The sequence below is a fragment of the Pelophylax lessonae genome (genome assembly GCF_965119305.1).
Source record: "Pelophylax lessonae genome assembly, chromosome: 3".
Classification (NCBI taxonomy): Eukaryota; Metazoa; Chordata; class Amphibia; order Anura; family Ranidae; genus Pelophylax; species Pelophylax lessonae.
Genome location: NC_138770.1, coordinates 543,661,205 through 543,687,439, shown reverse-complemented (window position 1 = coordinate 543,687,439; position 26,235 = coordinate 543,661,205). Strand labels below are relative to the sequence as shown.

General features: G+C 47.2%; 1 protein-coding gene across 2 annotated transcripts in view; it reads right to left on the bottom strand.

The window, feature by feature from the left end:
* FH (fumarate hydratase) overlaps positions 1-23,523 on the bottom strand; it is a 60,706-nt gene extending 37,183 nt beyond the window's left edge. The window contains exons 1-3 of one of the 2 annotated variants that reach the window (XM_082252067.1): positions 23,363-23,523; positions 11,505-11,639; positions 876-986 (exon numbers count right to left, since the gene is read on the bottom strand). In XM_082252067.1, the coding sequence (XP_082108193.1) occupies positions 876-986; positions 11,505-11,639; positions 23,363-23,470 (354 nt within the window). In that variant the 5' untranslated portion in view covers positions 23,471-23,523. The remainder of the gene's footprint in view (positions 1-875; positions 987-11,504; positions 11,640-23,362) is intronic. The other variant, XM_082252066.1, reaches the window with a different exon arrangement.
* Positions 23,524-26,235: the final 2,712 nt, after the last annotated feature.

The window sequence follows — 26,235 nt, the reverse complement described above, 5'->3', positions numbered from 1 at the left end:
TTTAAAAAATTAATGATTTTTTTTTTTCCCTTTTCCAATGCAATTACGTGTGTCATGTGACAGTGCCTGGGCCTAGCGATTGGTTGGTAGGCCTTGACCACTGGAACAGGAAAGGAGGTCACCTGCTCCTCTATACCTGGAAGTGCTGGGCGTTATGGACATATGCATAGGAGGAAGGAGCAGCCAGAGAGAACTGGTCAGGCGGGTATAATGGGGGTCAGGAGTACCCTTTGCAGAGAATTTATCATTTTGTCCTGCATGACAGCATGACATCCTAACTAGATATATTCTTAAAATGTTCCCTCCGCCCTCCTAGCCCATTCCTACTTAACCTGTAAACGAAAAAAGAAAAAATCTGCGTACTTCTCTATATTTTATCTGCTCCAGTCCAGTTACATGATCTTACAACTCTGCGTAAGGGAACGGTCAACAACGGCGCTGAATTACAGAAGCTGTGATGTCACCCATAGGCTCCCATATCCAATCCTTTGTCAATGCTCCCTCCTCTCCCATGCAGCAGCTGCTGACCGACACAGGGAACCGGAGCTGCAGGATCATGTGACCAGACTGAATAAAACTAGATACATAAAGGATTCAAAAAATAGGTACGAACCAGGACCTAATGCCTGAGCATATACTGTAGACAGTCCCGTTAATTAAACCAATTACTGATAAATTAATATCATGGTTTGGAAATCTGGCACAACACATTTGTACTTAACAGTAAAAAGTAAAATTTGTATTTCTGAATATTTAAACCTGTGATGACAGTCACTTTGGTTTGGTAAATGGTTGTTAAAAATGGTAACAGTTCTACACTCTGCAGACAAGTAAAAATGGGCAACTTTTTATCAGACGGACAGCTTACAGTTTACCTCATCAGAAGCTTTGGAAATGTAATCTGCGATTTTGGGATCAAGGCCATAATCCTTATTTACTTCAGCTGCAGCCTTTTTCAAGATTCCAAATGCTCTTATGACAGGTATCTTTAGGAAAAAAGAAAAAAAATGTTTTCAGCACTTACACAGCACCCCAGCTGAAATTCAACCACTAGTTTGTAACACTTTTTTTTTTGCATTCTTTATTTATACAATTTTTCAGTACATGAACAAAGGAATAAAACGAACAAGAAAATTATAAAAGAATATAGGACAGATAAAGCAATCTGTGCGTAATAAGTTATGTTCATCATATTACTAACTACTAACGGAATTTGACAGGCCACAGGTAATAGTAGGGTAATAAGATTGGAAGGTTAGATAGGAGGCAGAGCTGCACTATTCTGGATAAAATGAGAATCACAATTTTTTTGCTAAGAATAAAGATCAGGATTCTCGGCTTAACATCTTTTACATTATACCAAAAAATTTAGCTAACTTTGACTGCTGACGTAGCCAGAACTTTTTTCTGCCAAATGTCCTACTCCTGTAGGGGGCAGTATAACCATACCGATAAGGATCAGAGAGAACTGCGTCCGTAAAAGAACGATAGAGAAATCCCATTTTCTCTTTCGTTCATTGACGGACACAGCTCCTGATCTTCTTAACCATTGGGACATCCTAAAGCAGTGTTAAACATGAGGGGTGGGAACAGCGAAAAAGGAGCGCAACAAAAAACAACTGGAGCTCACCTGAAAAAAACAATACACCTTCAAAGAGGACCAGGTCCTCTAAACAGCAGCCTGCAAAACCTTGCGGCCAAAGAAGCATTCGCAGATGCCAACACATCCACTTTTATAGAACTTTGTGAAAATGTGCACTGACGACCAGGTGATCGCCTTGCAAACCTGCATCACTGATGCCTGATGATGAAAACCCCAGAAGACACTGAGCACCCGAGTAGTGTGTGCCCTGACAGGGAAAGGAGGAAGCGGACTCTTGATGGAATAGGCCTGAAATCACTTTCTGTCTGATACATCAGGAATGGTCGCAGAGGAAGCGGACAACCCTTTCCAAGGCCCATCTGTAAAGCCTCGTACACACGCACAGATTGTTGGCCGACCGATCGGCCGTCTTTTGGCCAGTGTTGTTTGTTGGTTGAAATGTGCTCTAGACTTGCACTGGACTTTTGTTGGCCAACAAAAACCAACTTCAGAAGTGATGTCATGGGATGGTTGACTTTCCGTGTGTTTTTTCTTCTCTGAGCATGCCCAGTCTTGCTCATCTGGTTTTTGTCTGCCGAAATCTGTACTGACTGAGGAACAAATCGGCCGTTTTGTTGTTGGCCAACAAAAATTTTATAGCATGCACACCAGATTTTTTTCGGCCGAAAAGTCGCAGTTGGTTGTCGGAAGCATCATACTAACAAGCCTTCAATCGGCCGATCGGACGTTGGCCGACAATTTACGGCCAACAATCTGTGCGTGTGTAAGCACAAATAGGGAGTCCGATTTCCTAAAAAATACTCCGTAGCTGCCAGGTACACCCTAATCGCCCGGACCACATCCAATGCAAGCAAAGCAATTTCCTTCGGACGTTTTGGCCTGGGACACAGGGAAGGTAACTCAATGTCTTCATGCAAATAAAAATCAGAGACAACCTGAGGAAGGAACAACGGACAGGGACGAAGAACTACCTTATCACTGTTAATCACCATGTAAGGTGAACGACAGGGTAACGCCGCCAATTCCGAAACACTGTGCGCAGAGGTGAAAGCCCTCAAAAAGGCTACCTTCTGGGACAGCGTAAGCAGGGGAATCTCCCGAAGATTCTCAAAAGGAGGCTTCTGGAGGACAGAGCACCAAATTGAGGTCCCAAGTTGGTAACAGAGACCGCACTGGAGAGGTCAAGTGCCTAACTCCCTGAAGAAAAATACGCACCAAGGAGTGTGTGGCCAAGGGCCATTGAAAGATGACTGCTAAGGTCGACACCTGACCCTTGATAGTACTCAAGGCCAGTTTCTGCTCAACCCCCCATTAAAAGGAAGGTCAAGATCCGAGCCACCAAAAAAAAGAAGCGAGGATGAACCCAAAGAGACTCACACCAAGCAATGTACGTCTTACACGTACGATGGTAGATCCTCCTAGAAGTAGGTTTCCTAGCTTTTTACAGTGTTGGAATTACCGACTCAGACAAACCTCTATCCATCAGCACCTGGCGTTCAACAGCCAAGCCGTCAATGCCAGCGACTGTAAAGAGGGATGGAAGATTGGTCCTTGGGACAGCAGATCCTCCCTGAGAGGAAGCTTCCAAGGAACGTCGGCAACCAGCCACACCAGATCAACATAGCAAGCCCGGCGAGGCCAGTCTGGGGCCACTAAGATGGCCGGAATTCCTTCTGGCTCGATCCTGCGTAGAAGTCTTGGCAGAAATTTAAGTGGAGGGAAGGCGTAAATAAGACAATACTGACCCCACGGGGCCTGCAGTGCATCCGTGGCGTTCGCCAGAGGATCCGTGACCGAGCCACAAACCTCTGCACCATTCTGACGCCAACAGATCCACCTCAGGGATGCCCCACCAGAGACACAACTGATGAAACCCCTCTGGATGAAGGGACGACCCTCCTTGGTCCAACACCTGCCAACTGAGGTAATCCGCCTGCCAGTTTTCCACCCCGGGAATGTGTACAGCGGAGAGGGCTGGAACGAACCGGCTACCTCCAGAGACGCCAGGACACTTCTTGTGCCCCCCCTGGTGATTGACATAAACCACGGCCGTGGCATTGTGTGATTGAATGCGCACTTGACATCCCTAAAGGATGATCCGTCCAATGTTCCAGGCACAGTCTGATCGCTCGGAGTACCAAGACATAGATCAGTAGTCTGGACTCTTCCAGTGTCAAGACCCCATGAGGAGAATTGAGGCCTCCCCAGGTAGACAGGCTGGCATCCATGGTGCCCACCATCCATAACAAGGGGAGGAAGGATTTGCCAAGCCGAAGCACCAAAGAACGAAGCCATCATATCAAGGACAACTGGATCGGATTGTCCAGAGACTGCGGATTCTTGTCCCATTTGGCCAGAATCTCTCTTGCAGGGAACTAGCATGGAACTGTGAAAATGGAACGGCCTCGAAGGTAGACACTATCAGACCCAGCACCCGCATGCAAGTTCAGAGAGATTACCATCTGCTGGACAGCAGGAGAGGAATTACAGCCTGCAGTTTCTGGAGTTTGTCCAGAGGAAGGAGCACTCTGGCTAAGGCCAAGTCCAAAGTCAGACCCAGATAGCCCAGCTTTGTGGACGGAACCAGAGAAGACTTCTGAAAATTCAGAATCCAGTCAAACACCCTCAAGCTCGTAAGGTGATTTCCAGGTTTTCCACCAGAGCAGTAGGAGACTCCGCTCGCAGGAGGAGGTCGTTCAAGTAGCCCAGTACCGCGATCCTCCATTGGCGTAACAATGCTTGCACCGAGGCCAACACTTTCATGAAGACCCGAGGAGCAAAAGCGAGATCAAAGGTTACACCAAACTGATTTCCTTTCCCTGATGCAGGGAAGCCACCACCGTGCGAACGGACTCCATTCTGACCTTCTGCATCCGCACAAAGCAGTTCAGGGCCTTGAGGTCCAGAATTGGACGCACCTTGCCTTCCTTCCTGGGGACTGTAACTTCTAAACACGTTCCGAAGTTGGAACCGGGACCATCACCCTTTAAAGTAAAAGGTCTTGCACCGGCCCTAAAAGAGCCTGTAAGCGGACCGATGACAGTCGCACGTTGGAAGGAAGAACCTTACTGGAGGGTAAGAACGAAACCTGATCTTGTAGCTGGAACGAATGACCTCGTGGACCCACCTGACTTGTACGAGCGGAGTCCACAGGTCCGGGAACCAGCAAAGACGTTCCCCCCACCCCAGATACGTGTGAGGGCACACCTTCATGCTGAAGGGGCCTTGTCTGTGGGTCTGGAGAAGCCCCCTCTTGAGTTGTCAGACCAAGGTCGCTTGGATCCTCCAGAGGTGGCTCTCGAAGGGCTCCGATCCCTTGTTAGTCGACCCAGAGGGACGAATAAACTTCTTATGAGCCACAAAGGAGGGCCCACATCTACAACAAGGGTCCTTGACCTTTGTAGCCTGCAGAAGAAAGGTACTCTTCCCTCCTGTGAGACCGTTAATGATGTCATTCAGGGTAGCACCAAAACAGGAGATCTCCTTGAAAGGGAAGATCAGTCTTCCTTTAGAAGTCTTCTCCGCAGAACAGCATTTGAGCCAAAAGACACGCCGCCGAAGGACCACTGCCGAAACAGAGAGCAGAGCCACTAGGGAAGCCGAATCCAAAGAGACATCACAGATAAACTGCAGCCCCTGGACTAGCTGGTCCGCCAGCTCAGCAAAGGCGGGGGGGGGGGAGGAGCTACTCCACCTCAAGGTCACGGCGCAAAAGCCTAGCCCATTTCAATCAGAGTCTGCAACACCAGGGCAATGGTGAAAATCAGCCTCAGTGCCGAACCAGTCAGGGTGTCCAATACATATTGCGGGCCACAGCCTCCACCTTCCTGTCAGCCGAGTACTTAAAGGCTGGGGACTCTTCAACCGGAATCATGGTTGCTTCGTTCAATCTGGAAACTGGAGGGTCCACCACCGGTGTAACAGTCCACTTTTTAAGAAGGGATTCCTCATATGGGTATCGCCTAGCAAAATCGCTTAGGGACCCCAAGGTAACGCTTTGGTCGTCCCCACTATTTAGTGACAATTCTGTCAAAATAGGAGGGGAAAGGGCACATCTTTTCCACTCTGGATAGCTTGTAAATGCCAAAAGGGAACTTGTGCCTCCGCCACAGCTTCAGCTGCATCCTCCATCTTTAAGGTCTCAGGTACAGATACAATCAGTGCTGCCACTAGCGCCTTTTCATGGGCGGTTGCAGATGTGGAGGAATCATCCTCACTATCTGAGGATTCTGGCCGTGTGGTCACAGACCCAGCAGGGTGACCCACGTCCGCGGCGGCTGAATCCGGCAGGGTAAGGAGGGGGTGCTTTTTTGCCAGCCCGTCGCCCAAAAGCCACCTCCACCTGGGACACCAAGGACTCCAAGACCGCTGTCAGTGCATCGATGGATGAATGGGACCCAGAGGGCTCTGCAGCCTCAGAGAGGGGATCAGGTGGGGAGATGTGCTCCAAAGACTCAATGAGTCACCAGGGAGACCCCACAAGTGTAAAACACTGCTAAGGGATGACCCCCACCGCTCTGGCAGCCCACCCGGTTGCCAGCCACAGAGCACCAATCGATCCTCAGTAGACAGGGAGAGGCCCTTACCAGACTCACCACCCCGCAGAAACCAGGTACCACAGCTACCAGGAAAATCTGCACTGCATGAACAGCGATCAGGAAATTAAAGGATCCACGAGTCAATACCAGGGGATGAGGAGGGGCTACCACCGCTGAAATCGCCGCCCAGAGGGCTCCACTGTCATGGCCGCCACTATTTTCAATGGCAAACCACCAAAAAATGGCTGCCGGACTTCACCATCATGGCCACCGAGCATTAAGAACAAAGGCTACAACAAAATGGTGGCACCACAAGGGCTCCCAGGGACTCAGGAGGGATCCCTAGGCCTCAGAAAACTGGACAAGCAGGAAGGAGGGCCCCTGGCAGGAGCCCCCACCAGGTACCCCCCCCCCACAGCTGATTGTCCAGTTGTCAGGGGTGCACCCCCCCCTGCCAGCACAGCACCCTGCCCCCACTTCAGGCGGTGGGCCAGCCCCAGCGTCAGTAAAGGAGGGGGGGATGATATGGCCCACAGGGACCATCAGACCGATGAGGGGAGAGCCTAACTGGAAGGAGGTGAACCCAGGGGTCTGACTGTCCCAAGGAGGGGCCCACGTCCACCCCAAAACCCTTCAGGGGAAGAGGGGGACAGTCACTTACCATACCAGGCAGGCACCGCTCCAGACAGAACCTCCTCTCCACCAAAATCAGGGGCTGTTGGCCAGGAGGAACTCTGCGATTCCGGTCAAAACCTGGTTGTATGGGACCAATGCGAGGCATTTAACTCACAGACCAGCCCCTGTCCGGTGGGGCTATGTTGCGGCTGACCTAGCGTGGAGCACGCTCGCTGGCCAGACTGGGGTGACCACTTGATCTATATTATCCGTTGCCCAGTCCCGCAGTTGACTGTAGATCTCACAGGAAAATAATTATTCCTAAAAAGAAAACAAAAATTGGCAGGACCGTAGATCCCAGCAAGGAACTAGGTCCTTCCTCCCGACTAGGCAGAAATAAACTGAGTACCTTTAACAGAGAGAGGGAATATACCCCCTGGGACTGCCTATAGGCGTAGCCAGACTTTGTTTCTGCTTAGTGTATGACACCTGTAGGGGGCAGTATAACCCAATGGTTAAGAGGATCAGGAGCTGTGTCCGTTAATGAACGAAAGAGAAATACTAATTTTAACTTGTAAGCAACAAATGTCAGAAAAAGGCTTAGTCTTTAGGTGGTTAAACTGACCTAAATTGCAGACTAAAGTTCATCCCTTTGATCTAAAAGAACCAATATATAATGTTTAATTTTATCCCTCAGCGCTGAGCAATGTTGTGATAAACTTTGCCGGCTGACTTTTTTTTTTTTTTTTTAAAGCTGTCAGCTGTGAGCAGAGAACAGCTGTGCACTGAATCGTGAAAATGCCAGAATAAGATCGTAAGGGGGGTTTGAATAGAGATTGTGATTTTTTTTTTTTTTTGACGATTAGTCGTATAGTTCTAATAGGAGGCCAGAAGTAGGTCGGACTATGGTATAAAAGCAGTAGGTGTGGGTCCAGGGTCCCCCAAAGATACCAAAAATAATCAACAAGAAAGCAAAAACTGTAAATGAATTATAGAGACATATAAGCTATAGAGCTGCATGATTAATCATTAATAGATCGCGATTTTAACCCCCACACGATCTTAATCCAGCATTTCTACGATTCAGGCATGTAATTTCATCTGTCAGCGGAATTCCCTCACTGACAGCTGAAATGTAAAAAAAAAAAAAAGCCGCAATCATTGGTTGTTATAAGGAGCAGGGCCGCCGCTTGCTTAACAACCGATGAGTCAAAAAAAAAAGCCAGCAATGTTTATCAACAACATTGCTCAGCCACTGAAACAGACAGATAAAAAGAAACATTGCATCTTCTTATCTTTCCTTTTGTTTATTCATTTACAGATCAAAGGGATGAACGTTGGTTTGCAAATGAAGTTAATTTAAAGCAACCTTGTCAAGTTAAAAAAAAAAAAAAAAACAGACTGGTACATTAAAGCCGAACCCTGGGATTAGCAAATATTGTCTAAATACATTTGTCGTGTCTATTCCTCCTTGAATCTTGGTGTGCTTTCTGCATTTCATCCAGATCCGTTCAGTAATCCAGTGTGGAACTTTACCTCTGTGCAGGAGCTACCTGTAATAAAAGACCAGTTACCGCTGCTCTCTCATTCTGCATGGTGACTGGTCTTGTCTCAACCCCCTCCTGTCGTGCTTTGCAGACAGCTTGAAGTAGGTACCTCCCACAGCTGTGCTCGCTGCACAGGCTATGTACAGCACAGTGGTGTTGTCACCACTACTTTACAAGATAATATCTGGGTTTGAAAAGGCATTTGCAACATACTAAGTAGATTTATATCCTTGGTGGCTATTAGGGAGTATGAATGTTTTTGGTGCCTGGGGTTCAAGGTTCAGTGCCATTCTTCCTATAAAAACTATGCCCACCACCTCTAAAGCCAACCTCCTTGTGGCTAGACTGACCAATTCGAAAGGCTCAGGAATGTATTTAAATTATTACTGCATGGAACATACAAATAGAGATTTATTTAGAACACTATACATAGCAAAAACATCTTGAAACTGAAAACCAATACATTTCCTGGAGAGCACAGGATGGCCTTCGGTGATACTCAAAAGCTGCCAGCTTATTTTTGACAGTAAAAAAACTAAGGCTGTTATATGAAGAGACTACAAGGCTTATGTCAAAGTAGAAATAAAAAATCTGCAGCACTGCATCAGGGATAATGAGATGTGGAATTGCTCATAGCTATAAATACACAATATTCTGTTCCACAACTCCTTATGTAATGAAGACGTCCATGCCAATAATTTCTGGGCAGGCCCAGACATCTCCGGCAAGATCCATTAGGATGAAATCTACACCCCAGCATGACCAATTCTGCTACTCATATTTGTTGAGCTTAGGATGGAACTCAGTTATTCAGGAATTCACAAACTCTAGAAAACAGGCCTAAGTATTTAAGGCTTTGTTCACGACTTTTGATGCAGCTCTGAACATACAGTTACATGACAAGGTACAGCCCATTGATTTTAATGGAACTCTTTTAAATATACGCAACTTAAAGTCGCAATGACTTTGAAAAGGTTCCAGCACTACTTTGATGCGACTTGAGTGCCAGAGAGCGCAATAGTCATATTTAAAATCATGCGACTTTGGAGTCGCACAAGTGTAAAGAGCCTTGGATGATAAATTCCACACATATAAATAAGCACATCATAAAATCAGAGCACGCTTTGGATTTGAGAAAAGTTTATAGTTGGTTTAAATGTGATAGAACAACAGATTGCTAACTTCTATGCATGTGTTAGATTTACAGCTTGACTGGAATTACTATTCCCAAAGTAGAACAGAAGGCAGATATTTAATGTAAGGCCCTTGTATTTTTATTTGTGGATAAAAAATAATATATCAATCATGCTTTGGGTTGTTTCAATGACCGGTCTTTATTACATGAGCAGAAAGGGGAAGTGCTGGGAAATGGCCAAGCTATCTGGGATGATTGGTTGGATTAAAAAGGCATCATAAAACTTTCGGCAGGTATTCTAATTTATATAACATGCATTAATAAATAGTGAACCGTGGTCCGGACCCAGACCTAGCGACAGGTCAGTCTGGACTGCTGCGGCCTCGCCATTCAGCTGCCTGTATCTCCTCCTTTTCCCACACCCTCTGTCAAGACCTGCCAGCCCCCTCCTCCGCCCTGCTGCGAAGCCGACACCGTCATCTTCACAGCATGGCAGAGGACAGGAATGCCAACCAGCCTGGAAAAAGGGCGGGAGCAGCCCCACTCATCAAATTAACAAGCAGGGATTGGCTGCTATGACACAGGTCAGTCCCAGCAACCAATCACCCACTAGCCATAAGGGAAAGTTGGAATGCCCTGGCCCTCCCAGACCTAACGCACCTCCTGGCCCTGCTGTATAAGGTATGATTGGGTGCAGTTTAAAGGGGTTTCTAAAAGGGAGGGCTATAGTCTAAAGGGGGCTGCGATGTAAAGTTGGGGACTGTGATGTGAATTGGAGGGGTTGTAATGTAGAGACATTTTATAAATATAAAAGGGGGGTGCTGTATTGTAAAGAGTGGTGCTGTGATGTAAAAGGGGGGGGGGGGGATGTGATGCAAATCAGGGCTGTGATGTAAAGGTGGGAGCTGTAATGTGATGGGGTTGTCATTTAAAAGGGGGGCTGCAAAGTAAAGGGGTGGCAGTGATGCAAGATGGGGTGCTGTAATGTATAGGGAGCTGTAATTTAAAGTGGGGGCTGCGATGTAAAGGGCAGACTGCAACACTGCGATGTAAAGGGCTGTATTGTAAATGGGGATTATATTGTAAAGGGGACAATAATGTAAAGAGGAGCACTTTGATGTAAAGGGGGACTATGATATAAAGGGGAGCACTGTGATGCGAATAGGGGGGGGGGACTGTGATGCAAAGGGACTCTGTAAAATAAAGGGGGACTGCAAAAAAAAGATGGGGACTGCAATGTAAAGGGGGGTCATAACGTAAAGAGGAGCACTGTGATGAAAAGGGGGACTATGATATAAAGGGGAGCACTGTGATGCGAATGGGGGGGGGGGGGGACTGTGATGTAAAGGGACTCTGTAAAATAAAGGGTGACTGCAATGTAAAGGGGGGCTGTATTGTAAAGGGGGACCATAACGTAAAGAGGAGCGCTGTGATGAAAACGGGGATCATAACGTAAAGAGGAGCACTGTGATGTAAAAGGGGACCATATTGTAAAGAGAAGCACTGTGATGTAAAGGGGGACTATGATATAACGGGGAGTACTGTGATGCAAATGGGGGGACTGTGATGCAAAGGGACTATGTTAAGTGAAGGGGGACTGCAAAATAAAAGTGGGGAGTGCAATGTAAAGGGGGGCTGTATTGTAAAGGGGGACAATAATGTAAAGAGGAGTACTGTGATGTAAAGGGGGTACTGTGATATAAAGACAGGCCACTGTGAAGTAAAGAGGGGGGGGCTCCATGACGTAAAGTGGGGCTGTGTTGTAAATGGGGGGATGTTGATGTGAAGGGAAGGCCTAATGACACTGATGTAAAAAGGGGACTGTGATGTGAAGGGGAGGGGGGAACAAAAACGCTGATGTTAAAGAGGGGTTGTGATGTGAAGGATATGAATCACAGAACAAATATGAGATTCGGACTTCTGCTGGAATAAAGTTTACTGATCAGACCTCCGTGAATTTTAATTCATTACCCGTGTTATATAGGCATTTCAACTGTGAATTACATTTTTGGAAACAAATAGAAAATTTGTCACTCAAAATTTGATAACAGGTTCTAGGCACTTACCGGCATGCGTTCAGTCACGCCTCCAATTTTGAAATTCATTGTGGATCGAACAGTTTGGGCTCCATAATACTTGTCATTTGGGACTTTGAGCTCACCAAAGGTGTCCGATTCTATTCGATAGGATTCTGAACTAGCCTGAAATTACAAACCGGATTTGCTACATCACAAAAAGATTAGGAAAAACCTTTAAAATAAAGTCCATGTGTACAGATATTAAAAGCCTAACCCAAAACAGATATAAAGGTCCCTTCTACACTTAAGCAAGTTTGCTACGCAACTTTGCCGCAACTTGAAGCAATGCCTGTGTATGGGGTCTATGGGCCTCAAGTCACATCAAAGTCGAACCAAAGTAGTGAAGTCGCACAGATATGAATGGTACTCATTGGAAATCATGGGGTACAACTTGTCATGTGACACTGCAGTCCCAAATTGCAGGACAAGTCACACAAGTGTGAAAAGGGCCTAAAAAAAATAAATAAATAATGAATGCTATTAATTAAAGCGGAGCTACAAGCAAAGAGAGTTAAAGGCGAATGCCACTTTTCCACTGCAAGTACCAGTGTTCCGTGAGAATTACCTACCCGTGAGAAAAACCTACCCTCGTCACTTCCGGTTGCACAGCACTGTATGCAATTCGGCGTTTACATTAAAACAGCTGTGCTGCAATACGAGTGATCTCCACTCCTGTCCCGGTCACTTCCCTCATCTAGGCTACTAAATATAAAAGCGGCGGCGGGTGTATGAGAACATAAATTACGGAGCCGAGACCCGCTTTTATATTTACTAGCCAAGATCAGGGCAGTGACAGGGACAGGAGCGGAGATTACTTATATTGCAGTACACTTGTTTTAATGTAAGCGTGGCGTGGGTAGGTTTTTTTCATGGACACCCTGATAATTTCCTACTAGTGCGCATGCGCACTAGTCAGGTCCTCAGCTCTTTCATTAGGTATCCGGGGCTGTGAGCATGCGCACTGCTGCGCTGCTCAGCTGTTCCTGGCCGGAAATGACGAGGGTAGGTTTTTCTCACGGGGTAGGTAATTCTCACGTTACACCGGCTCGGCTCTACTCGGCCCTGCTTGGCCCGGTTTGCTTTTCCACTGCTGGTAGTGCATAGTACGGTGTTGGAACGGTTCGGTTCGGTACGGTATGGTTTGCTTTTCCACTAAAGTAGTACTAAAGTTAAGTGGGTGGGATAACAACGATTCTCTGACCAATCAGTGGCTAGTAGTGACTGCATGCAAAGGATTGTGGGATATGGTACCTCTTGGAACCACAATCGAGGTGGTACTGTTTTTGAGAGCCGTATCGTTCGGTTCCATGCAGTGGAAAATCGCCGCCGTACCGTACCGAACCGTTCCTACACCGTACCATGCGGTACCAGTAGTGGAAAAGCACATAAGCGAGCCGAACCGTTCGGTTCCATGTAGTGGAAAAGCGCCATAAGTTAACCTTTTTGGGTAGAATTTCACGTTTCATAATAAATAGAAGCAGTTTCTGCAAGGATGTGGTGGGAAAAGTTGACATATAACATGTCTGATGATTTTCACTTATCCAGGTCATGGTAGATCTACTAGTAGTTATTCACATTTAACTGAATTTTTTCCATATAGCTGAAGATGTTTCGTAGCATCCCCAAGCCATTTAGGCCGGGTTCACATAATTGCGGCCGCGGTTCCCTGCATGGGGCCCAGTGCGTTTCTGTTCACCTGTTCAGGTGCGACCTCAGCTCTGAATTTTTGCCTGAACTCTTATCTGAACTGGACCCAAACACGAACAGAACCCTTTTTGAATGTGAACCGGCTCCATTGAGAGCCGGTCACTCTCGCGTCCCACGTAAATTGGATGCGGGGAAACATGCATCCAATTCGTACATATGTGAACCCAGCCTTATTCCGTTCAGAACTGGAGAAGTGGCTTGGAAAAGATATAATAACACCTCCAACTTTAACCCCTTCCCATCCAGCTCCAGTATCCTTTTAACTGAATTTTTACACCCAGGGGTGGAAAGGACTGCCCGATCACATGACCACTTTGATTGGCTGTCACAGTGATCATACGATCAGGATAGGGTTGCCATCCTATCACTTTAAAACTGAACACATATTATTTGACAGGCTCTGTGGCCGATTAAGGTGGTAATTAAACTGCAATAAATGAACCCCAGAACCTGGGTAATTTATATATGTCCAGTTTTAAAGGGATGGGGTGGCAACCCAAGATCAGAAGCCCATCCCACCAGTTCCTGATCATTACTAGAGACAGTGCTGGGACAATGCCATCCAGCGCCCAGAGCAAAGATGCCAAACTGTGCCCCCCTCTTCTTTTAGGGTTAAAGTCAGGGCGCCCACATCCCTGCAATTGACCATTGCGCTCAGGGCAGCCGTCCCTCCTGCCCATTCCTTGTCCTGGCCATGACTAGAGACTTGTAACAGTGTGCTGGGAGCGCGCAGTGAATACACTCTCAGCAAAGAAACCTCAGCCATTAATGGATGCATATGTGGACACAAGAGGTTAAACAAGTCCAGTTGATGGTTAAGCCAGCCATACATGGTTGGAATCTCAGCCGGTTCAGCAGGAATCGACCAAGATTTGAACCGTTAATGGGCAGGCTGAATGTACCAAGTTGATCGACTGAGAGGTCAGATTCTCTTGCTATTTTCGCTAGTGGCTGCTATAGCTGCTAGCGATAATCACTGTCTTTCCCTGCCTGCCCCCATCCCGGGAACAGACAGACAATTGGTCAACAGGAGGGATTCCCCTGTCAGCACTCTCTGTGCTGACGGGGAAATCGTGCAAATTTCTTTCCTACAACCCGTGGTTTCAGGAAAGAAATTTGTAAGTAATAACATTGCCCTCTTTCTGCCTATAGCACTTTTATTGATCCCTCTTCAGTGTTTCTGCCTATAAGACTTTTATTGATCCATCTCCAGTGTTTCTGTCTATAGCACTTTTATTGATTCCTCTTCAGTGTTCCTGCCTATAGCATTTTTATTGATCCCTCTCCAGTGTTCCTGCCTATAGCACTTTTATTGATCCCTCTCCAGTGTTCCTGCCTATAGCACTTTTATTGATCCCTCTCCAGTGTTCCTGCCTATAGCACTTTTATTGATCCCTCTCCATGTTCCTGCCTATAGCACTTTTATTGATCCCTCTCCATGTTCCTGCCTATAGCACTTTTATTGATCCCTCTTCAGTGTTCCTGCCTATAGCACTTTTATTGATCCCTCTTCAGTGTTCCTGCCTATAGCACTTTTATTGATCCCTCTCCAGTGTTCCAAGAGACTGCTTGTATGTTACAAAAAAATGATCAGAAACTGGCAACATCTTACAAGAGTCTGCTCATTTTATATGGGGACAATTCCAATAAATATACTGGCACCTACAGTATATGGAATGCTCCCTACCAGCCTAAGAAGAGATAATCAAATTCCCATTCCTCATTGTGAAACCCCACAGCTGGATACATCATCAAAAGGGGCTAAAAGCAGATGACTGCCAGGTGCTGTAGAGCAGAGAAAATGGATTGATAATTAACTCCACATGTGTAATTTATTTCAAAACTATTCAGTTGCATCAGAGCGTTATGCAAAACAGTTTGAACTGGTAAACACTGCTCTATCACTTAACCGGTTGCCGACTGCTCACAGTATATTTACTGCGGCAGTCAGCCCCGGCCAGGCAGAGTGACGTAGGTCTACGTCACTCCTTTTAGAGCCAATAGCGGGCGAGCGCGAACCCGCCGAGGCGAGCGCCGGCCTCGGCTCGTTCACAAAGGAGTGTGGGCGTGTGACCGGCGGACCCGATGTCCGCCGGTCACACTACGATCGCTGGTACAGCGGGAGAAAGACAGAGCGGCTTATGTAAACAAGCCGCCTGTCATTCTCCCCTGTGTAAAAATGAAGATCAGACGGTTCTACTATGTAGAGCCGTTGATCTTTGTTTTTACACTAGGAGACCTGTCCCCCTACAGTTAGAATCACGCCCCTAGGACACACTTAACCCCTCCCTGTCCAATACAGTTAACCCCTTCCCTGCCAGTGTCATTTTTGCAGTAACAGTGCATATATATAGCACTGATTACTGCAGTAATGTCACTGGTACCCCCAAAAGTGTCAAAAATGTCAGTCAAGGGTCCGATCTGTCCGCCGCAATGTCGCAGTACCGCAAAAAAAAAAAAAAAAAAAAAAAAAAAAAAAAAAAATCGCAGATCGCCGCCATTACTCGTTAAAAAAAAAAAACACCAAAAATGACAGAAATCTTTCCCTTTGTTAGTAAACGCGATAACTTTTGCGCAAACCAATCAAAATACGCTTTTTTCGATTTTTTTTACCAAACATATGTAGCGTAAAGCAATTTGGCCGAAAATGTTAAAAAAATTTAGATTTTTACATTTTTTTGGGGGGGAATTTCATATAAAAAAAAAAGTGAAAAATAGTTATTTTTGCAAAAATTATGCTCTTTTTTTGTTTATAGCGCATGATCAAAAAATCGCACAGGTGATCAAATACACCCAAAAGAAAGCTCTGTTTGTGGGAAAAAAAGGACGTGAAATTTGTTTAGGTACAGTGTGGCACGACCGCGCAATTGTCCGTCAAAGTCACGCAGTAAAAAAAAAAAAACGCAAAAAACCCCCTGGTCAGGAAGGGGGTAAAATCTTCCGGGGCTTAAGTGGTTAAAGAGGCTGTAAATCCCCTAAGAAAAAAAAAAAAAAAAAACCTGTAAGACAAAGGCATAATGAGCTAGTATGCATCCCATACTAGCTCATTATGCAATACTTAGCTTAGAACGAAGCCCTTCCAGCGGCGCCCGCTCACCACTGAGACGGCTGACATCTTACCCGGTGTTTCTTCCGGGTTTGTGGGCTCCGGCACTGTGAGTGGTTAAAACCACGAGGATGTCACTCACGCACATGCCGCCGTTTACGGCACGGCTCTTTAGGTCCGGCACGGTAAGCCGGAACCTTCAGAGAGCATGCGCCGATGACACCATCTGCCGCATGCACTCTGAATTTCCCCCTAATCTGTGCAAGTTTGGGAGATAAGATTTACCTGTAGGTACTGTGACTATTAATGGCTTACCTGTAGGTACAAGTGGTGTAACAGACTTACTTTAATCTCTCTCTCATACCACGTACAAAGCCAATTTTACATATATTAGCTTTGTATAGCTGATCACTGGACCGTGGCACATATAAGCTACCAGAGTCCTGTGGAAACTAGTATGGGAGCTCAACCATGGGCAATACACATAAGCCCAAAACAACTATTTTATTTATGGTATTGCGACTGTACTGTCTCCCTTATTATACTGTAAAGCACTGCTTAAAAGGGGCGACACGACTTCCCGGGGCGACCTGTGAAGTCACGGTGAACAGCGTGCACCGCGACCTCGGCGCGACATGCACGGACTTCATATTATTGAAGTCAATGCAAGTCGCCTCCAGGTCGCCCCAAAGTAGTACAGGACCCTTTTTCTAAGTCGGAGCGACTTGTGTCGCACCTATTAGAACGGGTCCTGTGCTAATCAATGGCAGACGACCCACCGCGACTTGTCAGGCGACCAAGTCGCCTGACAAGTCGCGCTAGTGTGAATGGGGTCTCATGGAGGAAAAAAATAGCAAATAAAGAAAAAAACGTATACAATTGCGACAAAAGTCACATTGTAATTAAATGTTGTTAAAATTTACATTTCCTGTTCAATCAGCAGTCGCTGAAATTTTCTGAAAATGTAATGCAATAGGATATGGCTACCTGGAGGGGTTCTGTACACAGAATGTATACTGAACACACCCCAGAAACATCATTTCCTGCTTGTGTGATTGGCTCACCAATTTTCCCAGAAGTCTGCCTAAGATACAAGTCACATTTCTGGCATGCCCTGCAACAAAAATGTCATTTTTGGTGAGATACTCCCAATAGCAACACCGCTAAAGATATGCAGGCCAAGCAGCTTTCTTCATTAGAGCCCTGCAGGTGCACAGCTGATTGATAATTATGAAACCACTTCCATTAGATTCAATTTCCCACATGGGCACAGACAAACACACAGGGATTTCTTCAAAATAACAAAAAGGTTGGAATCTGCAACAAAGTTTGTGAAAATTGTTGCAATGTACAGAGATCACCCAGAGGGGAATGTTTTTTTCTCAATTTTTTTTAATTTTAACACAGTTTTAAAAAAAAAAAAAAAAAAAAAATCTGATCACTTTTATTGCTGTCACAAGCAATGTAAACATCCCTTGTGACAGCAATAGGCAGTGACAGGTACTCTTTATGAAGGGATCCGGGGTCTAAAAGACCCTAGACCCCTCCACTATACTTCCATGTAGCCGAAAACAGCATTTTTGAATACACTCACTTTTTAAATCCGACGCCTTTAGCAGCCATGTAACCCGGATGTGACGTCATGGACACCGCCTTCGGGTTACGTCATCGGAGACATGGCCGAAGCCGCATCCGGCTTTGATCGGGACTCCAGCTAGCCGGCAGACGCGCTGGCTGGTTGCTCGGGTCTCCCGGTAGGACGGGAGACCTGGGCAGGGCCGCGGAATGTGGCGGGGGGGGGGGGGGGGGAGTAACGGCCGAGCGGCTCCTGAGCCGCAACGGTCATTACTGCCGGAAAGCCAACCGCCGTCTCTAAAAAACGGTACCAGGATGATGCCTCTAGATAGAGGCATCATCCCGGTACAGCCACTTAAAGTCACCTGTTCATAGGTCTACGCCAGTTTGCGTTAAGTGGTTAATGGCAGCATAGGCACAGTATTTTTAATGCAATATTCACTAATTGTAAATGTGGTTGATTGGTGTGTTCATAATTTAAGGGCTAGCGCTGCTGATCACATAGAATATATTCAAATTGAGATAATAGTGTTAATTCTAGTTTTTAGTTTTATTTTTAGTTTCATTTACACATTAAATCTTTGGCGCGATTCACAGAAATCACAAATAGTTTTTGCAGTGCTTTACAATAAAAGGGTAGATGGTACAGGCATACAAAATATGGTTATAACAGCGTTTGCTCAGGATTACAAAAAAAAAAAAAAAAAAAAAAACATTTTAAAGTTGCATTTAAACAGTTGCATGCCAGAAACAGGCCAATTATATGAGAATTTCAGGAATCCTCCAATATACTGGCTGCCTTACTTCTATGCTGTTCATATTAGCCTGTTGTTACTGTTTATCAGGGCAAAGTGCAGATGGCACAAATGTTGAATTTTAAATGTTTACTTGTGGGGGTAGATGAAAATCATTTAAGGCCTTTTTCACACTTTTGCGACCTAAAAAGTGATGCAATTTTGACGTGGCTTGAAGCAATGCCTGTGTAATCTTGAGGTCTATGGACCTCAGGTCGCATCAAAGTCGGACCAAAGTAGTGCAGGGACTACTTTGAAGTCACACAGATACGAACGGTACTCATTTGAAATCATAGCGTACGACTTGTCATGCGACTTTGCAGTCCCAAGTCGCACAAGTGTGAAAGGGGCCTAAAGTAATATTGCGTGAACATTAACCACTTAGCGAGCGCCCACCGCAGATTTACTGCGGCAGGCAGAAACTCCTGGGCAAAGTGACGTAGTACTACGTCGCTCGCTCAGGAGACTCTAGGTGGCGCACTCCCGCCCCCGCTCGTCAGCCAGGGAGCCAGTGCGTGTGACCGACGGCTCCGATGACCAGCGGCCACTCACGATCTCCCGCAGCTGAGAGAGAAAGACAGACGGCTGATGTAAACACAGCCGTCTGTCATTCTCCCTGAAGAAATCACAGAGGCTATGCGATCCTGCTATATAGGATTGCATGTCTCTGATTACTTCACAAGCCACGCCCCCTGACAGTTAGAATCATGTCCCTAGGGACACATTTAACCCCTTGATCACCCACGGTGTTAACCCCTTCCCTGCCAGTGTCATTTTTACAGTAACAGTGCATAGTTATAGCACTGATTACTGTAGTAATGTCACTGGTACCCCCAAAAGTGTCAATGTCAGTTAGGGGTCCGACCTGTCCGCCGCAATGTCGCAGTCCCGCAAAAAAAAAAAAAAAAAAAAAAAAAAAAAAAAAAATCGCAGATCGCCGCGATTACTACAAAAAAAACAAAAATGCCATAAATCTTTCCCATAGTTAGTAAACGCAATAACTTTTGCGCAAGCCAATCAAAATACACCTATTGCGATTTTTTTTACCACAATTATGTAGCGGAAAACAAATTGGCCTAAAATGTTAAAAAATTTTGATTTTTACATTTTTTTTTTTTAATTTCATATAAAAGAATGTGAAAAATATTGTGATGTTTTTTAAATTGTCGCTCTTTTTTTGTTAATAGCGCAAAAAAAAAAAAAAAAAAAAAAAAAAAAAAAAAAAAAAATCGCACAGGTGATCAAATACCACCAAAAGAAAGCTCTATTTGTGGGAAAAAAAGGATGTCAATTTTGTTTGGGTACAACGTTGCACTACCACGCAATTGTCCGTTAAAGTCACACAGTGCCGAATCGCAAAATAGGGCCTGGTCATTGAGCAGCCAGCCAAATCCTCTGGTCTGAAAGTGGTTAATGTCTTAACCGCTGGCAACAAAAGTGAGTACACCCCTAAGTGAAAATGTCCAAATTGGGCCCAATTAGCCATTTTCCCTCCCCGATGTCATGTGACCCGTTCGTGTTACAAGGTCTCAGGTGTGAATGGGGGGCAGGTGTGTTAAATTTGGTGTTATCGCTCTCACTCGCTCATACTGGTCACTGAAGTTCAACATAGCATTTCATGGCAAAGAACTCTGAGGATCTGAAAAAAATGAATTGTTGCTCTACATAAAGATGGCCTAGGCTATAAGAAGATTGCCAAGACCCTGAAACTGAGCTGCAGCACGGTGGCCAAGACCATACAGCGGTTTAACAGGACAGGTTCCACTCAGAACAGGCCTCGCCATGATTGACCAAAGAAGTTTAGAGCACTTGCTCAGCGTCATATTCAGAGGTTGACTTTGTAAAATAGAATATGAGTGCTGCCAGCATCGCTGCAGAGTTTAAAGGGGTGGGGGGGGGTCAGCCTGTCAGTGCTTGGACCATACACTGCATCAAATTGGTCTACATGGCTGTCACCCCAGAAGGAAGCCTCTTCTAAAGATGATGCACAAGAAAGCCCGCAAATAGTTTGCTGAAGACAAGCAGACTAAGGATGTGGATTACTGGAACCATGTCCTGTGGTCTGATGTGACCAAGATAAACATATTTGGTCATTATGGACATTAATGGCTGTGTGTTGAGTTATTTTGAGGGGACAGCAAATTTACACTGTTATACAAGCTGTACACTCACTACTTTACATTGTAGCAAAGTGTCATTTCTTCAGTGTTGTCACATGAAAAGATATAATAAAATATGTACAAAAAATGTGAGGGGTGTACTCACTTTTGTGGGATACTGTATGTAAAACGGGTTCAAACCACACATGAGATATCGCCGTGAATTCATTCTAGCCCAAACCACCTCTGTAACTCTAAACACAAACTATAAAAATGTTTTAAGCGTTGCCTATGGAGATTTTTAAGTACTGAAGTTTGGCACCACTCCACAAGTGTGCGCAATTTTAAAGCATGACATGTTAGGTATCCATTTACTCGGGGTAACATCATCTTTCACATTAAAAAGAAAATTGGGCTAACTTTAGTGTTTTTTTTGTTGTTTTTTTAATTCATGAAACTGTTTTTTGCCAAAAAAAAAAAAAAAAAAAAAACACATGAAAAATTGCTGCGCAAATACCGTGTGTAAAAACTTGTAATGACCACCATTTTATTCCGTGGGGCAGTGATGGCAAACCTTGGCACCCCAGATGTTTTGGAACTACATTTCCCATGATGTTCATGCACTCTGCAGTGTAGTTGAGCATCATGGGAAAGGTAGTTCCAAAACATCTGGTGGTGCCAAGGCTGCCCATCACTGCCCTAGGGTCTCTGTTAAAAAAACAAAAACATATATAATGTTTGGGGATTCTGAGTGATTTTCTAGCAAAAAAAAAAATGGATGATTTTTCCATGTAGGAGCGGAGTGCCAGAATTGGCCTGCTATAGCAGTGTTTAAAGTGACCATGTTCTAAGAGAAAAATGGGGGCTGCCATCGCTGACCTCACTCAATAAATACAGATATCCCAAGTCTCCTGCGATGTGCGAGAGTCTCTCGTATATGGGCTGCGGCTCCCTGACACCCGCAAGTGCCGAGCGATATGCCGTCTTGGGCTGTCAGAACGGAGCCGATGTATCCTGTATAGTTCCGGCTCTGGCCTGTCACAGGCGGAGTGATATCAAATGTGAGAGGAGAGATACAGGAAGCATCGGCTTTACATGCTTCCTGCAGTGCCGCTCCTCACATTCTGTTGATGTCTCTCAGAGGAGCCAGCATTTCCCGCCAGCAGTAACAAGCAGCAGTACCAGCCGGCAGTAACCAGCCGGCAGTAACCAGCAGCAGTACGCGCCGGAAGTAACCAGCAGCAGTACGCGCCGGCAGTAACCAGCAGCAGTACGCGACGGCAGTAACCAGCAGCAGTACGCGACGGCAGTAACCAGCAGCAGTACGCGCCGGCAGTAACCAGCAGCAGTACGCGCCGGCAGTAACCAGCAGCAGTACGCGCCGGCAGTAACCAGCAGCAGTACGCGCCGGCAGTAACCAGCAGCAGTACGCGCCGGCAGTAACCAGCAGCAGTACGCGCCGGCAGTAACCAGCAGCAGTACGCGCCGGCAGTAACCAGCAGCAGTACGCGCCGGCAGTAACCAGCAGCAGTACGCGCCGGCAGTAACCAGCAGCAGTACGCGCCGGCAGTAACCAGCAGCAGTACGCGCCGGCAGTAACCTGCAGCAGTACCCGCCGGCAGTAACCTGCAGCAGTACCCGCCGGCAGTAACCTGCAGCAGTACCCGCCGGCAGTAACCTGCAGCAGTACCCGCCGGCAGTAACCTGCAGCAGTAACCAGCAGCAGTACCCGCCGGCAGTAACCAGCAGCAGTACCAGTCTGCAGTAACCAGCAGCAGTACCAGTCGGCAGTAACCGGCAGTAACCAGCAGCAGTACCAGTCGGCAGTAACCAGCAGAAGTACCAGCCGGCAGTAACTACCGGCAGAAGTACCAGCCGGCAGTAACTACCAGCAGAAGTACCAGCCGGCAGTAACCAGCAGAAGTACCAGCCGGCAGTAACCAGCAGAAGTACCAGCCGGCGGTAACTACCAGCAGTACCCGCCAGCGGTAACTACCAGGCCAGCAGTACCCCCAAGCAGAAAGTCACATGTGCTAGGGGTGCAACTAGCCCCCAGCACATAATTGTAAATATCCCAGCATGTGCAGTGTTTCTGACTCCTACCACCATGATCACTTCAAATCAATGAAGTGGTCATGGTGGTTAGAGTGTTCCTTTAATATCTCTCAGAAGAAGTAAACCTCCGTATACTTATTCCATTTTATTATCCTCTAGTTGTGTTAAATTGGTGGGGGTGAGTTTTTGCAGGTTTGGATGTCTGTAAATCTTGTTGCCCAGCTGTATGGTGTGCATACACTTGGAGACACAGAGCTGTGACTTGTAAGCTGTAATATGAGTGTGAGAGATCCTGGTGGCAATGCTTGTTACAGATCTGTGACCTGGAATGCCAATCAGTGTGTCACCTCCAACTCTGACATTATAAAATGAATGGCGATCAATGTCAGCCTCCCCCATTCTCCTAGGACTGTGCTCCCTTCCAGTGATCTGAAAATGTACCCATGACAGTGACCTCCTTGTAGGATTCAATCCCAACATGCCTGACAGTCCGCCTAGTGTGATCCCCAGGACAGGAAGGTCACCTTCCTCTGCAGCACGCCGATACCGCCGGCACACATCGATCCTTACCATCCTGCTTTGTTTCCAAGACAACTGGAGCCGGATCGCAGCACAGCGCGGCCCCCCCTGGCCGGAGATGTGCCGGAGAAGTTGTAGGGAACTGAAAGAACGGTGCATGGTGATCCCAGGACACTGACACTGAGCACAACACGGGGCCCGCCCACTCCAGAGCAGAGCAGCCAATCACCGAATCCAGGGCACGTCTACACGAGAGTACACTCCTAGGGAAGAGCAATCGATTGCCGTCGGTCCTGCTACTTTGTATCTATTGGAATCCGCTATATTTGCTTATGACGTTTAAATAAAAATGAATTACTAATGCTTGGGAAGTACAGGGGGCACTGCAATGTTTATATAATGGGACCCCCGAGAGCTAATAAAATGGCAGGTCCTGTACCGTCCCGGTGTGTAATACATTACATGCATACCTCCCAGCTGTCCCTGATTTCAAGGGACTGTCCCTGATTTGGAACAAAGCCCCTCTGTCCTCCTCATTTGTCCCTCATTTTGGTCTGATCTACAATGCATATGGAAAGTATTCACAGCGCTTCACTTTTTCCACATTTTGTTATGTTACAACCTTATTCCAAAATAGATTCAATTCATAATTTTCCTTAAAGCGGAGTTCCGGGCACAAAATCAATGTTTTTTTTTTGTGCCCGTCCGCTAGTTCTGGATAACCTGAAAAGGAATTGGATAGTTAGGTTTTTTTTTTTTAAAACTCACCTTGTAATTGTAGATCGTAAATACTCACCTCAGGGTACTCCCTCCCTCGGAGCCGCGGCTCACCCCGTCACTTCCTGCCTCGCGATGATTCCTGGGAGCTGAACGTCATAGCTCCCAGGAATCAATGCGACGGCACCGGCCCCGCTCGTCATTTCCGGGCGACGCCGCATTCCCCTGCTAAAGTGAAGTGAGGAGAGGGGCCGGTGCGGCGCATTCTGGGAGAAGAAGATGCGGAAGAAGACGCAGAAGAGGACCGCACCGGCTTCAGCACCGGCTTTAGAAGAAGTATTTCTTCTAAAAGGTAAGTGCGAACCGGGACAGATCAGAGGCTAGCCATTGTGGAATGTACTAGCCCTGACTGTCCCGGGGGTATGCTTATTGAAAAATGACATCTGTGCGCGGAACTCCGCTTTAAAGAGGTTGTAAACCCATGGAACTTTTTTTTTTGCTGCAACCTGAAAGAGAAACCCATAATGAGCTAGTATGCATAGCATACTAGCTCATTATGAAATACTTACCTAAGAACGAGCCCCCACCGTGCCGCCCACTCACCTGTATGACGGGCAACATGTCCAGTCGCCCGTCTTACGGGATCGCGGCATCCGGCCATCTGATTGGCCGGAGCCGCGGTGACGTCACTCCCGCGCACGCGTGCGGGAGCCGACAGTCACTGCACGGGGCTCTGAAGAAATGGCACCAGCGGCCGTTCCTTCAGAGCGCATGCACCAGTGACGTCACTGGCTGCATGTAAGGTAAATATCTCCTAAACGGTACATGTTTAGGAGATATTTACAGTACCTATAGGTAAGCCTTATCATAGGCCTACCCAGGGCCGGCCCTACCATGGGTCCCGGTGGGACCATGGGACCCAGGCGGCACTTAGAGAGGGGCGGCCCCCGGCCGCCTCTTCTCTTCGGCTATTGCTAAAAAAAAAAAAAAAAAAAAAGGTCCGCGGCTGGCCTGACATGCACACTGCGCATGTGCCGCCGGCCACCGCCGCTCGGAAAAGCCCGTAAAAGTTCGGCTATTTCCGGGAATAGCCGAACATGTACGGACTTCACCGAGCGGCGGCGGCGGGCGGCACATGCGCAGTGTGCATGTCAGGCCAGCCGCGGACCTTGTGCCGACGTTCGTTTCCCCAGGCACTCGGCTCTGATCGGAACTCCGCCTCCCCAGCACACATGGATTCCGCCCCTCCAGCTTCCTCCAGCCTTCTGAACTCCAGCTCCGCCTCCCCAGCCATTTTTAAAACCTAAGGCGCCCTTTAGGAACAGGTAAGTGAGACTGCTCCATACACAGCCACACTACCTGCCATTATGTGGGGCTGCATGCATGCTACAGAAGATGCAGTGCTGCGGCGGGCATGGTACATGCCCACAGCACTGCATCTCCTGTAGTATGCCCGCACCCTGCATTCTCCTGCACCATGCCCGCACCCTGCATTCTCCTGCACCATGCCCGCAGCCCCGCATTCTCCTGTACCATGCCCGCAGCCCCGCATTCTCCTGCACCATGCCCGCAGCCCCGCATTCTCCCGTACCATGCCCGCAGCCCCGCATTCTCCTGCACCATGCCCGCAGCCCTGCATTCTCCTGCACCATGCCCGCAGCCCCGCATTTTCCTGTACCATGCCCGCAGCCCCGCATTCTCTTGCACCATGTCCGCAGCCCCGCATTCTCCTGCACCATGCCCGCAGCCCCACATTCTCCTGCACCATGCCCGCAGCCCTGCATTCTCCTGTACCATGCCCGCAGCCCTGCATTCTCCTGCACCATGCCCGCAGCCCCACATTCTCCTGTACCATGCCCGCAGCCCTGCATTCTCCTGTACCATGCCCGCAGCCCCGCATTCTCCTGTACCATGCCCGCAGCCCTGCATTCTCCTGTGCCATGTCCGCCACCCTGCGTTCTTCTGTACCATGCCCGCAGCCCTGCATTCTCCTGTACCATGCCCACACCCCTGTTTTCTCCTGTACCATGCCTAGAGCCCTGCATTCTTCTGTATTATGCCCGCAGCACTGCATTCTCCTGTACCATGCCCGCAGCACTGCATTCTCCTGTACCATGCCCTCAGCCCTGCATTCTCCTGTACCATGCCCGCAGCTCTGCATTCTCCTGCACCATGCCCGCAGCACTGCATTCTCATTCTCCTGTACC